This window comes from Vigna umbellata, chromosome 2 (genome assembly GCF_029865625.1).
Source record: "Vigna umbellata cultivar VRB3 chromosome 2, Vumbellata_1.0, whole genome shotgun sequence".
NCBI classification, from domain to species: Eukaryota; Viridiplantae; Streptophyta; class Magnoliopsida; order Fabales; family Fabaceae; genus Vigna; species Vigna umbellata.
The window spans coordinates 37,793,048-37,813,494 of NC_142166.1; the positions used below are offsets into that span (position 1 = coordinate 37,793,048).

General features: G+C 34.0%; 2 protein-coding genes across 2 annotated transcripts; both read left to right on the forward strand.

The window, feature by feature from the left end:
- The first annotated feature begins 292 nt into the window (after positions 1–292).
- Positions 293–1,423, forward strand: LOC148203935 (protein FAR-RED ELONGATED HYPOCOTYL 3-like). Its single transcript, XM_088107811.1, has one exon. The coding sequence runs from the start codon at positions 293–295 to the stop codon at positions 1,421–1,423; it is 1,131 nt and encodes a 376-aa protein (XP_087963937.1).
- Positions 1,424–12,066: 10,643 nt separating this feature from the next.
- CLPX (CLP protease regulatory subunit X) lies at positions 12,067–19,493 on the forward strand. Its single transcript, XM_047323583.2, has 15 exons — positions 12,067–12,676; positions 12,775–12,839; positions 12,950–13,053; positions 13,383–13,462; positions 13,892–13,942; positions 14,443–14,517; positions 14,611–14,688; positions 14,821–14,877; positions 15,202–15,272; positions 15,368–15,467; positions 15,566–15,670; positions 16,005–16,067; positions 18,128–18,250; positions 18,910–19,065; positions 19,148–19,493. Exons 1-15 carry the CDS (start codon positions 12,311–12,313, stop codon positions 19,214–19,216), a joined length of 1,563 nt encoding a protein of 520 aa, XP_047179539.2. The 5' UTR covers positions 12,067–12,310; the 3' UTR covers positions 19,217–19,493.
- Positions 19,494–20,447: the final 954 nt, after the last annotated feature.

The window sequence follows — 20,447 nt, forward strand, 5'->3', positions numbered from 1 at the left end:
ATTTGTTATTAATTTTAAAATTTTTTATACATGTTAATGATTTGAAGTTATATTTATTTTAGAATAAGTTTAATTTTTTTATTTATTATTTAGTTTAAAATATTTTTTGTTATTTTTTATTTATTGCATACATTTTTTATGTGTTAATTTTTTAAATTTTGATTTAATTTATAAGATGTTTATATTTGGTAATTTTTATTTAAGTTTTAATAGTTTTTCTTAATTTTGTAATTGTTATTTGTTAAATTTTAATATTGTAATGTTTATTGTAGGTCTTATTTAATTATATAAGATGGATAACTACCCATTTCTCGAATCTCAAATAAATTTTGATTTTATGTTAGAATTTTCTTCTTTTCTAAATGAAGTCGGTGATGGTGATTACACTGATAAATTTTCCACTGATCAAATCTTCCCATCACACGCCGATTTAATTGAATGGGTTCGAAAGATTGTATTCGACCTTGGATTTGTTGTCGTGATTATAAGATCTAACACAACAACTAGTGAAGCTGGAAGGAAAACATTCATTGTGTTAGGCTGTGAAAGGAGTGGGAAGTATAGGAAGTATAAACCAGATGTTCATCTTAATGTATCTGACACAAGAAAATGTGAGTGTCCGTTTATGTTGAGGGGTAAACTTAAAAGACACGGTTGGGTATTAAAGGTTATGTGCGGCTATCATAACCATGAATTAGTAGAGACTTTGGTTGATCATCCTTTCGCGGGGAGGTTAAATGCTGATGAACAATCAATTTTTGTTGACATGAGTAAGAGTCAAGTTAGGCCATCAAATATTCTTTTGACTCTTAAAGAACATAATGAAGATAACGTGATGACGATACAACAAATATATAACGCGAGACACACTTACAAACGATCTTTGAGAGGGTTGAAAACTGAAATGCAACAGTTGATGATGTTGTTAGATAAAGACAAATACATCCAAAGAAGTAGATTTTTGGACGATTCCGACTTAGTAAGTGACCTGTTTTGGATACATCTTGATTCAGTGCACCTGGTAAATTCATTTAATATTGTCTTCTTAATGGATACGACGTACAAGACAAACAAATATTGTCTTCCGTTGCTTGATATTGTAGGAGTCACATCCACTGGATTGACATTCACAACCGCCTTTTCATTGCTTTCAAGTGAACGCCAAAATAATTTCACTTGGACATTGGAAAGGTTTAAAGGATTACTTTTGACATCAGAAGGCGGTCCACGCATTGTTGTCACTGACACAGACCTTGCTTTGATAAATGCCATTAGCAATGTCTTTCTTGAGACGTATCAGATGCTTTGTACATTCCACATTATGAAGAATGTGAAAGCGAAATGCAAGATGTTAGTGGATAATGTTGAGGCATGGGACGTGTTGAGGGAAGTGTGGCAAAATGTGACGGTCTGTAATGACTAGTCGATCTTTGGTGCTTATGTTCATCGTTTTGAGTATGCCTCTACTACATGACCTTTATTTTTTGATTATGTGATCCATACTTGGATCATTCCGTACAAGGCATACTTCGTCAAGGCGTGGACAAATAAAGTCATGCATCTAGGCAACACTACAACAAACAAGTAATTATTATTGTTAATGACCTTACTTATGTATTTCATATTTGTTGTCATAGTATTAATGTGTTTTGTGACAGGGTTGAGTCTACGCATTGGAACCTGAAGAGATTATTGGGGTCTAGTATGGGAGACCTATGCTTGTGTTGGGATGCTATGCATAACGTCATAGTCCTACAACATAATAAGATTAGAGCGTCCTTTGAAAAAAGTTTTAACGTAATGATTGATGCTTATAAAGGATTGAGATATAGAAGACTTATTGGACGTGTTTCACGATATGCTCTAGGACTTATTGCTGATGAAGTTGAGCGAGTGAATCAAATCGGTTTCGATAGTGCTTGTTGTGGATGCATTTTGAGCTCAACGTATGGCCTACCATGTGCTTGTGTATTAGCACGATATGAGCCTGCAATGATTCCTCTAGGTGAAATACATGTTGTGTGGATCTGTTTAAGCATTTCAAGTATTGTGTGTACTGAATCCGTTCCAGAGTTTAGCCTTGATCGTGAAGTTCAACTGGTACAGGAATGATTCAAAAACGTTGACATTGGTGAAAAAGTCAACATCAAGGAGAAGATGCTAGAAATTGCTTGCCCAGAGATGACATCTATGGTTGCTCCGTCGCTTAAAGTGAAAACAAAATGTGCACAGAAGACTAAAGTTGCACGTCATGATAGGTCTACGAAACGTGACCCATCATATTTTGAGCACGTTGACACTTTTCATTCCAAGACAGAGCCTTCTTCACGAAAATCACAAGTCAAATCAAAGCCGCAAGAAGTTGTGCGAAGGCCAATACCAATGTTAAATCAATTTCATCTGATCTATCATCCATACATTATTTATGTTGTTGATTTCATTGCGGTTATCGATGTATTACTGCTTTATTGGGTCTATGTGAAGAGGGATGACCCATTATACAACATGACCTTTATCAAGAACTAACTCAATGGCGTAATACGCAAATATAGTAGGAAGCTACGATCGATTGGAAGAACTACGCCAGTCATTGATTGTCCACGATCAATCACATGTATTTGTTATTTACTTCATAAAAATTACTTATTTGTTATTTTGTATTTCTTTTCATACATACTTACCTTCAACCATTACAGGTTAATGTTAAGAAGTGGATGACCATACCAGACATTGGTTATGCCATTGCAAATAGATACAATGTCATCTTAGTATGTTTGTCATATGTTCAAAGTTTTACCATATTCCCATTACGCACTTCATTGCCTACTGATATCAGACAACATCAAATCTTATGGATTAGATTTGTTAATGGATGTCATTTCGTAAACTTTCATTTTTATTATACCATAACCATTACCCATTACGATTCATTTACTAATATTATGTTTACAGGTTCAATTAGAAGATGGTGTTTGTTACCCATGGTGGACATCATTTCCTCAAACCATTGTTACCCAGAGGCGCGATCATGGTCCTCATTTTATACACATAGGATACAATCATTTATGGAGTTAATGGGAGTTAATAGAACTTATGTAGATCTTGGAGAAGACTGAATATAAGTTTTTTTTCTAGTAATTTATTTATTCATTGTAAAAATGTTTTGTACTAATTCATTGTTTTGAATTGATTATCGTATTAATTGTCCTTTATTTGAATTGTGTCTCGTTATATAATTTGATTGAACGAAGACGATTCATATTAACATGTTCAATAAATTATAATTAGTCACAGTATGAAAACCATACATAAATATTCATTATAAAGAGTCAAAGTATAATTAAGCGTTACATAAATAAGCATTAAAAAAACATATATAACTAATGTTAGAATCGCTGCAGCGGAATTATTAGCGTGGAACAAACCAAGAGGGGGGGTGAATTGGTTATATACTTTTATTATGCCTTTTATTATTTTTCTCTTAATTTTTCTTACTGGGCAGATAATTTAAATATGAATGACAGAGTAAGGGAAAGAGAAAAATTGCACAGGTGATTTTATCCTGGTTCAGATCACTCGGATCCTACGTCCAGTCGCTTATCTCAAACAAGATAAACCTTTTTCACTATCACAAAACAGTTACAAATATTAGTCACACAGAAAAACAATTTGTAACAGTTTAGAATTACCACCTCTCTTGAAACCACAAGAGACGAACTTACACCTCCTTTGAATCTTCACAAAGGATGACCACCTCCTTCGAATGCTTCACGAAGGATGATTATCTTCCAGACACTTCCTCGGACACACCAAGGATGAACAAGCTATTCCTCTGTCACCGCAGTACCACTTCAGGACTTTGCAGACAAGAGTTTCCTTAGCTTCAACAATGTCACAGAGTTCTCAAAGAGTTCAGTGTTCTTTAGCACAAGGGAAGAGTTATTTTTGAGATAAAGAGTGAGCCATTTTATAGACTTAGCCTAATACCCTTCCATTCTTCGAAAACGGGCCATCTAACGCATTTAATCGATTAACATAAATATTAATCGATTAATAATGAGTACAACGGCTAGTTTTTCAAATCTGAAACCCCCAACGGCTAGTTTTTCAAATCTGAAACCCCCAACGGCTAGTGTTAATTGATTATTCTCAGGAATAATCGATTAACTAAATAAATCAAATATAAATTACAAGAATCAACCCTAATACATATTTGAGCACTATTACATCAACTTTGATTATTATAAAAGCTTTATAAAATACAGAGATCTTCAATTTGTCTTTGTGGATCTTGACTTGTGCAAATCTGTTCATCATCAAAACTACATCTTTGATTTTTGCTAACATTCTCCCCCTTTTTGATGATGATCAAAAACTCCTTTGATTTAAAGCTTTTAGTAATAATCTGGATATAACACAACTTATGGAAGAAAAAGTGCATTAGTGAATAAACACAAATAAGCAAATAAGCTTAAATAAGCTTTAAACATTTTCTCCCCCTTTTTTATCATAATTAAAAAGGTGTGTTTGATGTTCTCCCCCTAAGATAATACTCCCCCTTAATAAAAGCATGTATGCATATGAGCTAAAAATATTTCAAATTTAAAGATTCATTCAAACATACACAATAGGATATTTAAAGCAAATAATTTTAGGATGAAGAACTTATAAAACATTGTTTAAACATACATTGAACTATATAAGATAGGAATTTTAAAGCATACAAAAATATGGCTAGTTTTTCAAAATTGCAAAACTGGAACGCATTTAAAAATTCAATCCTAAGATATTTCTAAAGATTCTTAGATCTCTTCTAATGTTTACCCCTTTAGATATGCCTCCAACTTCGTAATGATAATCCTCTAGGTTGTTTCCACATTTTGTTTAGATCTTCATCTTGAGGATTGTCATCATTCTTCGCTTCATTTGTTGTCTTCTACAGATCTTTATCATTGCCTGCATCTAATTCAACTGACTCAAGAGGTTTTGCCTCAAGGTCTACAATTTCATCAAATACAACATGCACACATTCTTCTATTTCAAATGTTTTCCGATTGAAAACTATATATGCTTTGTATATTAGAAGATATCCAAAAAAAAAATAGTTTCATCGGCCTTGGAATAAAATTTTCTTAAATTTTGTTTTAAAGAAATTCTAAATATTAAACAATAGGTACCCAACTACTTGTATGGGTCCTTTGGGTTAGATTTAGAAAAAAAAAATCATTTTACAACCTAAACATATTTACCACTTGGAACACCATAATGCTTAATTTTACATTTATTTGAAGTATGACCCTTTTTCATACAATAAAAGCATGATACAAAGTTTGTGTTCCTATAAGTTGTTCCTTTTTCTACCAATGTTCTACGGGTTCTATTATTATGTTTATTTTTAATTTTAGGAACATACTTATTTTTAACAACCTTATTTTCGTTATTTTTACTACATTCTCCTAAGGTTGTGTGTTCTAGTAGTTTCTTAAAATTTTCACAAGAAGCACATTCATCACTACTAGTAAATTTACCCTTTTCAAAAAATAAAACTTTATTTTTCAAATCTTTATTTTCTTCAAAAATATTTTCAAAATTTAATTTTAAATTTTTATTTTCTTCAAGAATATTTTCAAAATTTAATTTTAAATTTTTGAAATCCTTTTTCAATTTCTTATGAGCTTTATCTAATTTTTCAGATTCTACTATTAAAGCAGCATAAGTTTCATGCAATTCATCTTCACTAATTTGACTATAATTATCAGAATCGCTAGATGTACTTACTTGGCTTCCAGCGTCGTCGTTCACCACTAAACAAATGTTTGCTTCTTCATCAGATTCGCTCAAATCGGAAATTGTTTCGTTGTCATCTTCCCATGCAATGTAGGCCTTCTTTTTCTTGAAGAATCTTTTCTCCTTTTTGTCTTCACTCTTCTTTTGATTTGGGCAGTCTGCTTTTAGGTGCCCCCTTTCTCCGCAACCATAACATTTATAGTGTGAGGAAGATCCTTGATTTTCTTTCTTTTCGAATTTTAATCTTCCTTTGTCTTTTGATTTCATGAACCTGTTGAGCCTTTTTATCATGAGTCTCAAATTTTCTTCTTCGTCTGAGTCTTCATCTTCCGATTTACCTTTGCTTCTTTCAACCTCCGACTTTAATGCCAAACTCTTCTTATTGTTTTTGGCTTTTACTTCTTCTTCATCAAGTCTTCCAAGATCTAGTTCATGTTCCCTCAACTTTCCAAAGAGTGCCGCCATAGTCATGGTGTTGAGGTTCTGTGACTCCGAGATTGCAGTCACCTTTGGTTGCCACGACCTGTCTAAAGACTTCAAGATTTTAATGTTAAGTTCATCGGTATCAAATGACTTACCCAGTCCAATGAGATGATTGACAATGTTGGTGAAGCATTTTTGAACGTCTGAAATTGTTTCTCCTTGCTTCATCCGGAACATTTCATACTCTTGGATTAAGGAGTTCTTCCTTGCCCTCTTTACATCATCTGTTCCTTCATGCGTCACTCTGAGTACGTCCCACATTTCTTGAGCAGTTTTGCATACAGAGACCCAGTAGAACTCATCAACAGTCAATGCTGATGCAATGATATTGCGGGCTTTTACGTCATTCTGAAATCTTTTCTTTTCTTCAATGGTCCATTGACCACGGGGCTTTGGTTCCTATGTATTGTTAGTAGGAACAGAAGAGCCAGACGCAATAACATCCCAAATTTCACAATCAATAGATTCAATAAATATTTGCATTCTCACCTTCCAGAATGCATAGTTCTCACCTGTGAATAGTGGGGGTCTATTGATTGATGCACCCTCTGCAAAGGTTTGATGTGATCCTGCCATTTGAATGACTATCAAAGCAAGCTCTGATGCCAATTGTTAGAATCGCTGCAACGGAATTATTAGCGTGGAACAAACCAAGAGGGGGGGTGAATTGGTTATATACTTTTATTGTGCCTTTTATTATTTTTCTCTTAATTTTTCTTACTGGGCGAATGATTAAATATAAATGACCACCTCCTTCGAATGCTTCACGAAGGATGATTCTCTTCCAGGCACTTCCTCGGACACACCAAGGATGAACAAGCTATTCCTCTGTCACCGCAGTAGCACTTCAGGACTTTGCAGACAAGAGTTTCCTTAGCTTCAACAATCTCACAGAGTTCTCAAAGAGTTCAGAGATCTTTTGCACAAGGGAAGAGTTATTTTTGAGATAAAGAGTGAGCCATTTTATAGACTCAGCCTAATACCCTTCCATTCTTCAAAAACGGGCCATCTAACGCATTTAATCAATTAACATAAATATTAATCGATTAATAATGAGTACAACGGCTAGTTTTTCAAATCTGAAACCCCCAACGGCTAGTTTTTCAAAATCTGAAACCCCCAACGGCTAGTGTTAATTGATTATTCTCAGGAATAATCGATTAACTAAATAAATCAAATATAAATTACAAGAATCAACCCTAATACATATTTGAGCACTATTACATCAACTTTGATTATTATAAAAGCTTTATAAAATACAGAGATCTTCAATTTGTCTTTGTGGATCTTGACTTGTGCAAATCTGTTCATCATTAAAACTACATCTTTGATTTTTGCTAACAACTAATATTGGCCTTATACTCTTCAACGAATCTACGAGCAACCTGTAGTGTCTCAGTAGTACGCTGATAAGCTATAGTGCCCTATGTGACGTCTCGACAGGTTAACATGCTCTGCAACATCCTGATCACACGCCTCATACCACCCTGAAATGAATATAACAAAATAAATAAATTAACTATGTAAACAAAAATTGATATAATAAACAATCACACTTATTTTCATTACATACCAACAATCTAGATTCAAGCGACCATCTACGACGAACTAGGGGCACCGGGATGTCATCCGGAAGGTGTCGCGTCATGTGCGGTGCAAGACTTGGTCGGTCATCGTCATTAGCTACAGTGATGTATGGGTGGGACACCTGTCTAAACCACACTAGGTATCCATCAACACACACATAAAGCTCATGAGCTTCAACGACACCAGTAATGACATGCTCTACATACGTCAGCCAATTTAGATCAATCATAGGAATGTCTGGCATCAGAAGGCTCTCAGGCAAACGTGGTATAATCTACTGAAAACCAAACTGATGCAACACACGTTCAAGCAGATGTCGGTGAATCATGTCACCTAGTTGGATCCATCCTAAAAACATACATATGGCCATGAATGGACATGTATGTTCTTGTGAAATGTATGGATGCCAGATGACCACATCATACATGAGCCCATCTAGATATGTTTGCCCCTCTGTCAGGCTCCAACCCTGCCTCAGAGCTATATATCGTGAAGCCCGTGGATCGAGTTTTGTGTACCTATTCGACACTCGCCTCCTTCCCATGCCAGGAAGGTGCTCATATATCCAACTCTACAAAAACATTACTTAAATTATTTTATACATTCCTAAAATATATTAAAAAAATTGTAAAACTAAAATGTACCTGTAGAAGAGTGGAATATCCAGTTATCTGCTTGATAGTAGTGAAGCTAGCATCTCCTAGTTGCTCATAAGTATGTGCGAGTGCAGCTACTTCCCAAGCATATCTCGCACAGGCATTCAAGTCTCGCAACAGAAGGAGGTACGAGACCCGAATCAATGTCCCACTCTTATTCATAAATATTGTGCATCAAGGCAGATGTAACAAGTAGGCCCGAACAATGCACTCCCAAAGCTCCTACTCAATCCACTCCTGGTAGACCTCGCGGAGCCAGCTAAGCCTAACTTTTGGATCGCATGACTATTTCATCTTTACTGAAGCTTTGGCATGGTCGATGCCAAGCAAGTCCATAAGATGAGATCGAGCCTCATCATACTCTGACTCTTCCACCTCACAAAATTGCCCCATGATAGGTAGGTGGAGCAGATTGTGAATGTCGTATAATGTGACGTTCATATCTTCTATCAGGAGGTGGAAAATATTCGTCTCTAGGTGTCACCTCTCCGCAAGGGAAATAATCAATCCATGATCGACATACTCGTACGATAGGTTGACTAAGGAAGCCAACCCCGACATGGAGATATAACCCTCAATGGCCTCATGGTATATTCCAAAATGCTTCAATTTTTTACCATGGGACATCACTTTGATCTCCCCTCGATCCGACATAAAAACAAAAAATTATATAACAAAAATAAATTAACAATTAATGAATAATTAACATTTAGGTTGATGACTAACCCGGCCTTGCTATATGGCAAATGCAACATGCTGGATATAATGTGTAAGCAAGGAGGTGTCACGTGGACCTCCTGGAAATCCATCATCTTCCTCTTCCTCTTCATCTTCATCTTCATCTTCTTCCTCACTATAGTCATCCTGCTGTTGAACATCCTCCTACTCAACATAATCATCCTCACCATGTCCCTACTGTATGAACTCCTCCTGCTCCTCATGATCATGCTCCTCATGATCATGCTCATCAATGACGTTCACACAATATTCTTCTACGCGTCTTCTATGAGCATATGTCGTAGGTCGTCTCCTTTCATCATGTGATGAAGATGATGGCTCACCACGAGAGGATGAAGCCTCACCACGATAAGATGATGCACCTCTAGTTCTAACCATTTCTATTAACCAATTATATTATTAACATATTATATACAAAAAAATAAATAATTATATAATAATAAATATTAAAACAATTAATAAATAATCAAAAAATAAAAAAGGACTAATAAAATAATAAACAATTAAATAAAATAACAAAAAAATTACTTAAGTAATACTTAAATAATTACAAATAAGAAAAAAGTAATTTGTAAGAAAATAAATTTTGGGATAATAATAATTATTTAATTAAATAAATAATATAACCAAAATTACAAATTCATAAACAAAAATAAAAAAATTAAATAAAATTATATACATAATAAATATTATATAAAAAAACAATTTCAAAAAAATTAAACAAACAAATAAAAAATTTCATAATATACTCCAATAATATATTACATTTTATTTAACATTTAAACCTAACATAAAAATTAAAATTACATAATATATAAATATAAAATTTTACAAACAAAAATAAAAGTTGTTAAAAAAAATATACTAACGTAATAAAGTTGTTCATATCCAACTTCGAACAACCCGCATCCGCATTTCCAAGTGCGCTAACATGCTGAAAACCCAACCGCAGATCCAACTGCGGTTAACATCAGCCTCAGATCCAACTGCGGTTACCATCAGCTGCAGATCCAACTGCGGCACCACCCTTATCCGCACTTCCAAGTGTGGCGGGCATTAGCCGCAATTCCAAGTGCGGTTAAGCTTGTGCCTCCTAGTTCAGCCCAGATCAAGTAGAAACGATGCTCAAACATATCAACAGAAATGAAGCACAAAAATATATTCTATCATACAAGAAAGCATTTTTTTTCCCCACACAAATCCATGCATCATATAATCTAACAGTAAGAGATCAAAATAACTAACATGGAAAAAGCTAAGCTTGATGTACTGAAATGTGTGAGAAGAAGATACCTACTACAGCTCACCATGACACCAACACGAAACACTGAACAAACCAGAGAGGAAGGGGAAGGAAGAGCACTCACCACGTTAAAAAAATGGTGAAAAAGGAGGGAGGAGGGGAGCAGGGGAGGAGCGTAAGAAAGGGTCGAGAAGGGGCTATAGAGTTTTAAACGTGAGATGCGACAGAGGAAGGTTTCTCTTTGTAGGGGTGTGTCAGCTTTTTATAAAACCAAAATATTCTCACTAACAACAATTGGAATTAGAAAAGAATTGGAAAGTGTAGGGTGAACTTAGTGAGGTGTAGGGAGAAAGCTTCATTAAAGATACAAGGACTAAATTGTGACTCAGGCCATGTGACATGATAGTGATATGTGACACTATCATTGTCACATCATACTACCTATCACATCATGCTACCATTGTCACATGACATAATATTGATTTAGCATGTCGCAAATTTGTTATTTTTTTAAAATTAAAACAATGAAAATAAAAATAAACTTAATTAAAAAATATTTAACAAATAAAAAAACTCAAACTAGCATGTAATACTTTCTTTAATAATGTTAGTACACAGAAAAGATCAGATTATATCAAATTTTCTAAATTAGAAATTGTATTATATAGGGCTAAGTGTCTTTTTGACCTTTCTAAATAAGGGTTATAGCCCTAAAGCATGTTGACATACCATATATCGGGAATCGGATATCCCAATCTCGATACTTGGTACCAGTGTACCAGTGTCTTTTAACTAAGAGAATGGATGGACTAAAGCTTATTATTAGACTTAAAACAAATAATAGGTGTAGAAAACGGTCTACAGATAAACGAAGTCTTTATAATATACATTCGGTCCTAAACAAATAAAAATTTAATTAAGAAAAAAATAAAAATAAAAAAGACAATTTGTGATTTAAAAAAGGATAAAGACCACTGTAATCATTAAACTTTTCTTAATAAGTGTTTCAAAAGATCTCATTTACCACATCCAATTATTTAAATTCTACGTAGCTATTAGTAATTTTATAATTGGAGAAACATGTTTTTTAGTCGTTTGTGAAATTGAATTTTTTTTATCTTCACTTTTTTATTATTCTCAAACTTAATTCTCGTAATAAAATAATGTTAAAATTTTGTGAATGTATTAAAATGCTACGATGAAATGGACACACATCTCACAATATAGTTACCAATTCCTTAATACTATTTGAATATTAAAATAAATTATAAAAAAAATTCAAAATTTAAAATAAAAACAAAATATAATTTTACACAAAAATTAAATGATTAAAAACATATGTAATTATCTGTTCTTAATTTTTGTTCGACTAATATTGCAAGATATAGTTTTTATTCGAATTAAATGTATATATAAAATCCATGGCGAACAAGAAAATAAAAACTAATAATCTAAAACGTAGTTGATGATGAGAAAAATCTTTTGAAATGATAAGATATTTAAAAGAAGGTAAATTAGATTTATTTTTCTTAAAAAGTCCATGAGACGTATCTGACTCTATTTCGTCAGTTCTTCTCACTTCACTTTCTCGAAGTGTTTGGTAGTGGGGTGAAGGAATAAGATTTTGGAGGAGTTCGATAGGTGGTGTGGCGTGGCGTTATACTCACAACAACATCATCAAAATTATCAAATTACTTTCCGGCAACCTCAATTCTGCTCCTTCCACACTCAATGTCTTATTCTCTCTCTTCGATTCCCCTCACACACCAAACATCGTAAAACTTTCCAATTCAATCTCGTACACCAAACGCAAACCATGCTCGCGTTTCGATCCAAGCCTTGCAGGGAAACAGCGACCCTCGCACTCGTCCACTTCAACCACTTGCTTTTCAGCTTCACACGCGCCGGGAGCTCTCGCTGCCCTCCACGCGCCACCTTCGGGGTTTCGAGAGGCTACAACGTTGTTGCCTCCTTAGGGGACCCGCCCGAGGTGTGGTCCGGCGGCGGGATTGTCGTTCGTTCCGGAAATTCCAACTTTGAAGTTGCTGGCGGCGCCCCCAACTCCGGCGATTCGAAAGAGGGGTGTTGGGGGGGCTCCAATTTAGGGAACAATTTCCCTACGCCGAAGGAGATTTGCAAGGGGCTCGACAAGTTCGTTATTGGACAAGAGAGGGCAAAAAAGGTGTTTGTTTGTCACTCTTTTTCGACACTTTTTTTCCTTTTTGGGACTTTTGTTGTTGTTGTTGTTGTTATTAATTGTGCTTCGATTGCATTTTTCAGGTGCTTTCTGTTGCGGTTTATAATCACTATAAGAGGATATTTAACGAGTCTTCTTTACCCAAGTGGTTAGTGTTATTATTCTTTTCTGAACTTTACGTTTTTTTCAGTTATGTGGATTGATTGTATATGTGTGTGCAAATTGACTTTTACATGTTCTTACTATTTGGATTGTTAGGCCTGCAGGAGATTCGGATGATAATGTGAAGGCTGATGCTGTTGAAGATGATAGAGTTGAGCTTGAGAAAAGCAATATCCTTCTGATGGGGCCAACAGGATCTGGTAAATCAGTTTTTTCCTTCTATCTCAGTGTTTAGCTGTTTATATTCCTCTAGTTTTTATAAATTATAGTGTATAATTTGATGTTTGTTGCTTCCGTTTTGGAATAACAAATTGTTTGAGTGAATGGAGATAGATGATTCTTAGCTAATATATTAACTTTTTGTGCTGAGCTCTTTGGGTATATAGCTATATACTACACCGAAATCATATTTTTTAGTAATTGGGCCTTTTTTTTTTTTATCTTTGTTTCTGTGAACATTTCATTAATTCCTTGTTACTCCTGCTTTACTAGTGTAACTTGTTTTTCTTTGATGCTGTTTCAAGGACAGGGAAAACATTACTTGCCAAAACTTTGGCTCGGTTTGTAAATGTTCCCTTTGTTATTGCAGATGCAACTTCACTCACTCAGGCAAGTTTGTGAGTTATATTCTTGTTTTCTGATATTTTTTTGTTGTCTAGTGAATGAAATTGTTTATGTTTGGAGGCTTATTCTTTTCAAAGATTTGTTAAGCTCCCCTCTATGTTGTACCTTTTCAGCATAAAAGACACATTTTACCATCCTGTAATTTTATGTTCTCAAAAGGTATAGCTAATTTATGCAAAATTTAATCATAGAGAAATTTAGATATATGTCCAAAACATTTCGATTTATCAAATTCAATGTGCCCTTAAGGTTCTTTGGGAATCTTTTTATTTTGTTTCCTTTTTCTACTGTGATTATAATTCTTGCCTTTATTATGCCTTGTTCCATTTATCACAAAAAACTTCATCCTGATTTTTTTTCTGTGAAGCAACATGTTTATCTTACGTGTCTAACCCCCATGCCACCTTTGAACAGGCTGGTTATGTTGGAGAGGACGTTGAGTCCATATTATACAAGCTCCTCATGGTAAATACTCTGGTTAATGATTGTCTGTGTTTTTAATACAAAGTGGTAATTTGGGGATCATTTGATAGATTGATCAAGACCAATGATTCTATGTGCACTCTGAGGGATTAATTTGGGATTTGATAAAAAAAAATGTAAATTTTAATATTTCAAAGCCTTATCCACGTGAAATCAAATGTAAAATGGGTTTAAAGTGTTTGACGTGGAGAATTTTCCTGCTTAAGATATTTTGATTTCTGCTGGCCCAACAAGTTTTTGCATATAATATTTATTGTTGTGCAAACTTTTGAAAAATCTTCTATTGATGGGAATTATTTTCTTCTATCTTTAACTCCCTTCTGTTTTTATTGTAGTATGGTTTTCTCCATGGTTTGTTAATCTTTAAGACTTTTATTGCTTCTTTTGTCAAATAGAGTGGTTGCAATTTGATGAAAGTGTCATAAATGAACATAGTGTTACGAACGGTAGTCTGAATCAACATTGCATGAGTTTATTTCCAGGTTGCGGATTATAATGTTGCAGCTGCACAACAAGGCATTATTTACATCGACGAAGTTGATAAGATTACCAAAAAGGTTCCTCCCTGTTTTTACTTTTTCTTCCATCTGCCTAATTTCAAAACCAAATGTTTTGTCTGCTGTTTTCTACAACTACTCTTTACATTTCAGGCGGAGAGCCTTAATATCAGTAGGGATGTTTCTGGTGAAGGTGTTCAGCAGGCATTACTAAAGATGCTTGAGGGAACGGTTAGTTATTTTCATGTGATCAACATTGAAAGCTAGTGGATAGTTAACAAAGCTAGATTTCTTTTTTTCTTTCTGATTTTTGTATTTTAGCAATTCATTTATATTGACCCTGTTGCACTCTTTCAAATCAAGATTGTCAATGTTCCTGAGAAGGGAGCCCGAAAGCATCCCAGAGGTGACAATATTCAGGTATGTGTGTATTAGTATTTTGTGCTTTACCATTTTAGGTATTTATATGCTTGTTGGGACTTATCAGATATATTTAAGGTGCTGGTCCATGGTTGCAATGACATTTCAACATTTAAGAGTTTTCTTTGTTCTAAACCTATGAGAGAGCTTAACTGATCTCTCTTGTTCTTTTTCTCTCTTCATTCTCCAGTTTGTTCAAATGTTTATACATGCGTTTTTGGTTTGGCTGAATTTAATTTCTGGTATCCTTTTATATTACTTAAGAGGCTTCTGTAGTCTTCATTTTATTTATATAACTGTTGAGCCATCTGAATCTCTTCACAGATTGATACAAAGAATATACTTTTCATTTGTGGAGGAGCCTTCATTGACTTAGAGAAAACAATCTCAGATAGGTTCATATCTCCTGAAAATTTAATAGAAATGACATTGATAATATGGAGTATCAAGTGTTGCTGTATCTAACTAGTAACTTTTGATTCCCTTTTAGGCGACATGATTCTTCTATTGGATTTGGGGCACCTATACGTGCAAACATGAGGACTGGTAAAGTCACAGAAGCTGCCGTTGCATCATCCTTGTTAGAAACTGTAAGTTTCATGAGGCAGATCTTTTAAGGATAACGGCTTTTATTAACCCAACTATATTCAACTTGGATCATTACATTTTTCAAATTATTATTTTGCAGGTTGAAAGTAGTGATCTTATTGCTTATGGTTTAATACCTGAATTTGTTGGGCGGTTTCCTATCCTTGTCAGTTTGTCAGCTTTAACTGAAAATCAACTCATTCAGGTAGTCTTTATGTGTGTACAATTCAATTTGGTTGCTCAGAAAAGTTGTACCTGTAATGCTTTTCTCATCTGGCTGTTTTTACAAATGAATGATGTATCATGTAGTAGATTAGGTATCTATTGATTGATTAAATAATTGGATGGGAAGTGGTTAGAAGGACTGGCATTCTCACGAACTAAAAGTATAGCCTGATATGACTTTGTTTTGACCTTTTATTTTTCTTCATAAGTCAATCAAATTGTGTGGTATACCTTAATTTCTTTTTTTTTTTTTAAACCTTACAAGGTCAATTTTTCTTGCTACCTAATGCCATTAATGATTTAACTTTCTATAGGTTCTTACAGAACCAAAGAATGCTCTAGGTAAGCAATACAAGAAGATGTTTCAAATGAATGGGGTAAGTTTTTACCAACGCCATTCTATTCCCTTGTATATTTTATAGATGACATGTTTTGTTTCCAATGGTTTAAGTATGAGAAGATACCATGGTTGGCCTAATATCCTGGCACAAAACTGTATTGTATGAGGTTTATGGGTCTTTCCACTTATAAATAATTCTGTTTCTTGCTTGTTCATTGTAGTTTTAGGACCCATTTGGTTGCCAGGATAGGCTAGAAAGGATACGATAACCATATTATGCTGCTCTAATCAATTGTTTGTTGCAACGATAAAATATGATTACTTTATCCTATCTTGTTAATGTGTATTTCTTATTCCGGAGGGGGGGTTGGGGGAAGTGGGGCGCTGGATTACAAGGCAGTAGGATAAGATAGTCGTCCTCCCTTTTGCTCTTTCTACACCCAACTCTATTACAACCACTATTAAATACCACCACCACCTTTGTTATTGTTACAAAATCTATCCATTGCCACCTTCATCATCATCACACACCATTATCAGCAAAACTATCATAGTAACCTGTGCTGCTATTAGCACCACTATGGTTTTGGCAACCACCATCACTTCCACTATTGTTGTCAAAACTTGTCAACATTGTTGTTATCACAATCACGATGTAATCTCCATTGTAACAATTATCATTACACTATCACTAGTGTCACCACTTCTGTCATCATTATTGTCATTGTTGCTGTCACCCTTGTTATCATAACAATTGTTACTACTTATGTCGTTATTGTGATGACTTTCATCATCATTATCATCGCCATCATTTTGTATTACTATTGGAGATCCTACATCAACTAGAGGTATTAGGCTTAATTATGACATATAAATGGATACAAACATCATCTTACAAGTCGGTTTTGTAAGGTAAAATTAGGCCTAAGCTCACTTTCTAAGATGATATGAGTCTATCCTAGCAAAGTTTGTGGGACTTATTGTGTCACTTGCTTTTTGGCTATCCACAAAATCTTGTTCCACACTCGAGAGTGTCTTGGAGATCTCACAATAACTAGATATATGACTAAATGATAATATATAAGTGGATGTAAAACTCTTCTTGTAGGCTGAATTTGTGAGGATTAGCTAGGCTTAAAGTCCTATTTCTAATACTTATGTTATAATACTTGAGAATAATACAAAGGAATTAGAATTAAATTTGGAGGGTTAGTTTTCCTCTCTTAGGATCTCGTATTAACAACTTTAGTTACATTAAATACGATGTATGAGAGGGGAGAGAAGAGAATCTAAAATGATATATAAAAAGATATATCTAGGAACTATGTGCAGAGGAAAACACTCAACACCTCAAGTTGGAGCATACAAATTGTATGTGTCAAGCTTTAATACCATATTAGGAAGTGGGTTTAAGCCTAACTTATCATCACAAAATCAACTTATAAGGTGAGATTTACGTTCACTTATACTGTAAATTGACTTTATTTCTAGTCGACATGGAATCTCCATTACACTCCTTCATGCTAAGGTACTAATATCTTGTGCATTTGACTAGATATTTGTGAGTGTTCCGACAGTGGATGGGACAATAGGTCCAACAAAACCAATTTGAGAATAATACAAAGGAATTAGAATGAAATTTAGAGAGTTAATTTCCCTCTTTTAGGATCTCATTATAACCGACTTTAGATACACAAGATACAATGTATGAAAGTGGATAGAAGAGAATGTGAAAATATATATCTAGGAACTAGCTGCAGCCGAACGCACACAACACCTTTATAATGCATTCTATTTATTCAAAAAGCAGCATATGAGTGGACATATATCTCATCTTGCAGGACATATTTGTGAGGTTGAGTTGGGTTTAAAATTCTATTTCTAAGAATTACTATTGTCATCAGTGTCACCATTATCATCACTTTCACCATCATTATTGTTTTCATATGATAATCATTGTCACCACCATCAATACTATTGTCATCCTCATTACAAATAAGTTTATCAATATTTGGTCCTTATCTCGATTGAATTTTGAATGTAGGCTTTGTTGGAATGGAAATGACTGTTTTGACAAAAAAATTTATGTAATTTCAGGTAAAGCTACATTATACAGAAAGCGCTCTGAGATCAATTGCCAAAAAAGCAATATCTAAAAATACTGGTGCTCGGGGATTACGATCAATCTTAGAGAATGTGTTGGTAGATGCTATGTATGAGGTATGCCATAACTTTTCTTTTGTATAAGTAATTTGTTTGTAGTGTGACATGGGGTGCTGGTATTGCTTAGAGAATTAGTGGGGGTTCATAACATTAAAGACAGTAAAATTTAATGACACCGCACAATCATCAAGCATTGGATCTTGGCACCCACCTACATGCTTATTGACCTCTAGTGCTACCCCTAAAAGTGGTACTACTATTATTATTCTTAATATTATTATTATTATTATTATGAAGAATATAGACACAATAAATTAGTTTTGAAACTTGAAACAAGTACCTACTTTCCATGATTTGTAATTTCTTTTCTGTTGGTGACAGTAATCAATCTAAGATGTCCTTCTTTAGGTTCACCCTTGTGCCCAATTTGTGAAGCAGTGGATTAATTGCTTCCGCCATTTGATATTATTAATGACTATGTAATGGTCATTTGATCAGCTTGTGGTGGTCCTTAAATGTCTTGTCATACTCAATGATGTCTCAGAAATTCGTTCTCTAAATTTTTTGTGTTTAATCCTCCCTCACTTCGAAGTCTTCCTTTTAACTAAAACACAAGTAATAATTGAGCTTCTATTCACTAAAATTGGGCATATTGAATTGTACTGCTTCATGAAACGTGTAGACTATTTAGCTTGCTTATTTAACGTTTTGTGCAGATTCCTGATGTTAGAACAGGTGACGATGTTATTGACGCTGCTGTCGTCGATGAAGAAGCTGTTGGAAATGTGGGGTGTGCTGGGAGAGGGGCTAAAATTCTTTATGGTAAGGGTGCATTGGATCGTTATCTCACAGAGCAGAAAAGTGATTCAGAGGTGTGCATAATTTGTAATGCATTATTTTTCTCTCTGCTTCTATCAAATTGCACTTCCTAATCACACTTTTGTTTGTACGTAGACCATGGAAACATCAGCCACAGATCATGAAGCAGACGCAGAACTTCCTTCCATTGTTGCCAGCATGTAATGTTGCAAATATTACTGTTTGTTATTTTTGTACATATAGTTGATGCAATTGTTGAATAATATAAATATAAGGTTATTTTCTACCGTCACCTCCGTGATTAGTTTCGTTTCCACCGATCATAGAGCTAAATTAAATGCCACATACATGTAAGTGTGCAATACCTGATTCGTATGTAAATTTTCAGTGGCATTATTGGTGGAACCAAAATGTGTATCGTTAAATAAAATTATTCAGCTTCGTTCCTATTTTTGTTATAGACATTGGTCGTTCAACTTAATATTGAGTTCTGCAATATCCCCTTAGTTCAATAGCACGATCATGTTTAATGTTTCGTTTAGTTCAATAGTACAGATTAACTTGTGAACCCATTGCAAAACACAGCAAAGCAATTGTGAACCATTCCAAAGCAAATCCATTTTATTTCACTTATCAAATAAGCCCCTCTTGCCAAACTCTAGAATGTGTGTTCAGCGAATACAACTAGTGGCTCTCTATTTGTAGCAATATTATTTAAATATTTGAATTAAATGATATTATTTAAATATTTAATTTGCATTTGTTTATGTTCCTTGGAAGAATAAATAAATGTGTATATTAAAAGCAATTCTGCCCCATCTTATTTGAAGATACGGTGGACTCTTGTCTTTTAAAAAATAAATAAAGAGAATTCGTTTTAATATATATGAGGTTCACGTGATTATTTTCCTACAGTATAGTATATCTGTTTTGAGATTTACTTTCTTGAGTAGACCATCTGGTTTTTTATTTACCTCAATAGATCCAAATATTGTGCACGAAAGATATTCGGTTACTAAGTATAGAAGTTTATGGATTGACTTGTTGGAATTCGGCTCCTTAAGAGCTGAATTATAAGCAGGTATGTGTTTTTTTTAAACAATAGAAATTTTTAATTCGAAAAAATGTAAAAATAAAAATAAAAATATATATAAATTTTTAATAGAAATTTTTACAACTCAACACACAAGCTGTCAGACTAACTCGTCAGTTTTAATTTTGTTTTATTTTTTTTCCACTCATCAAATATATGGAAATTTACACGTAAACTAATTGAAACGGTAACCGAGCTGTCAGTTTGGTTAGTTTACTAACCCATTCAAAACAGATGTGTACACAATCAAATAGACAAAACCAGAAATTTAATGCATTAATTATATAGAAGATTAAATAATGTTTGTTCACGCAAATATCCCTAATTTGAATTTTTATAATA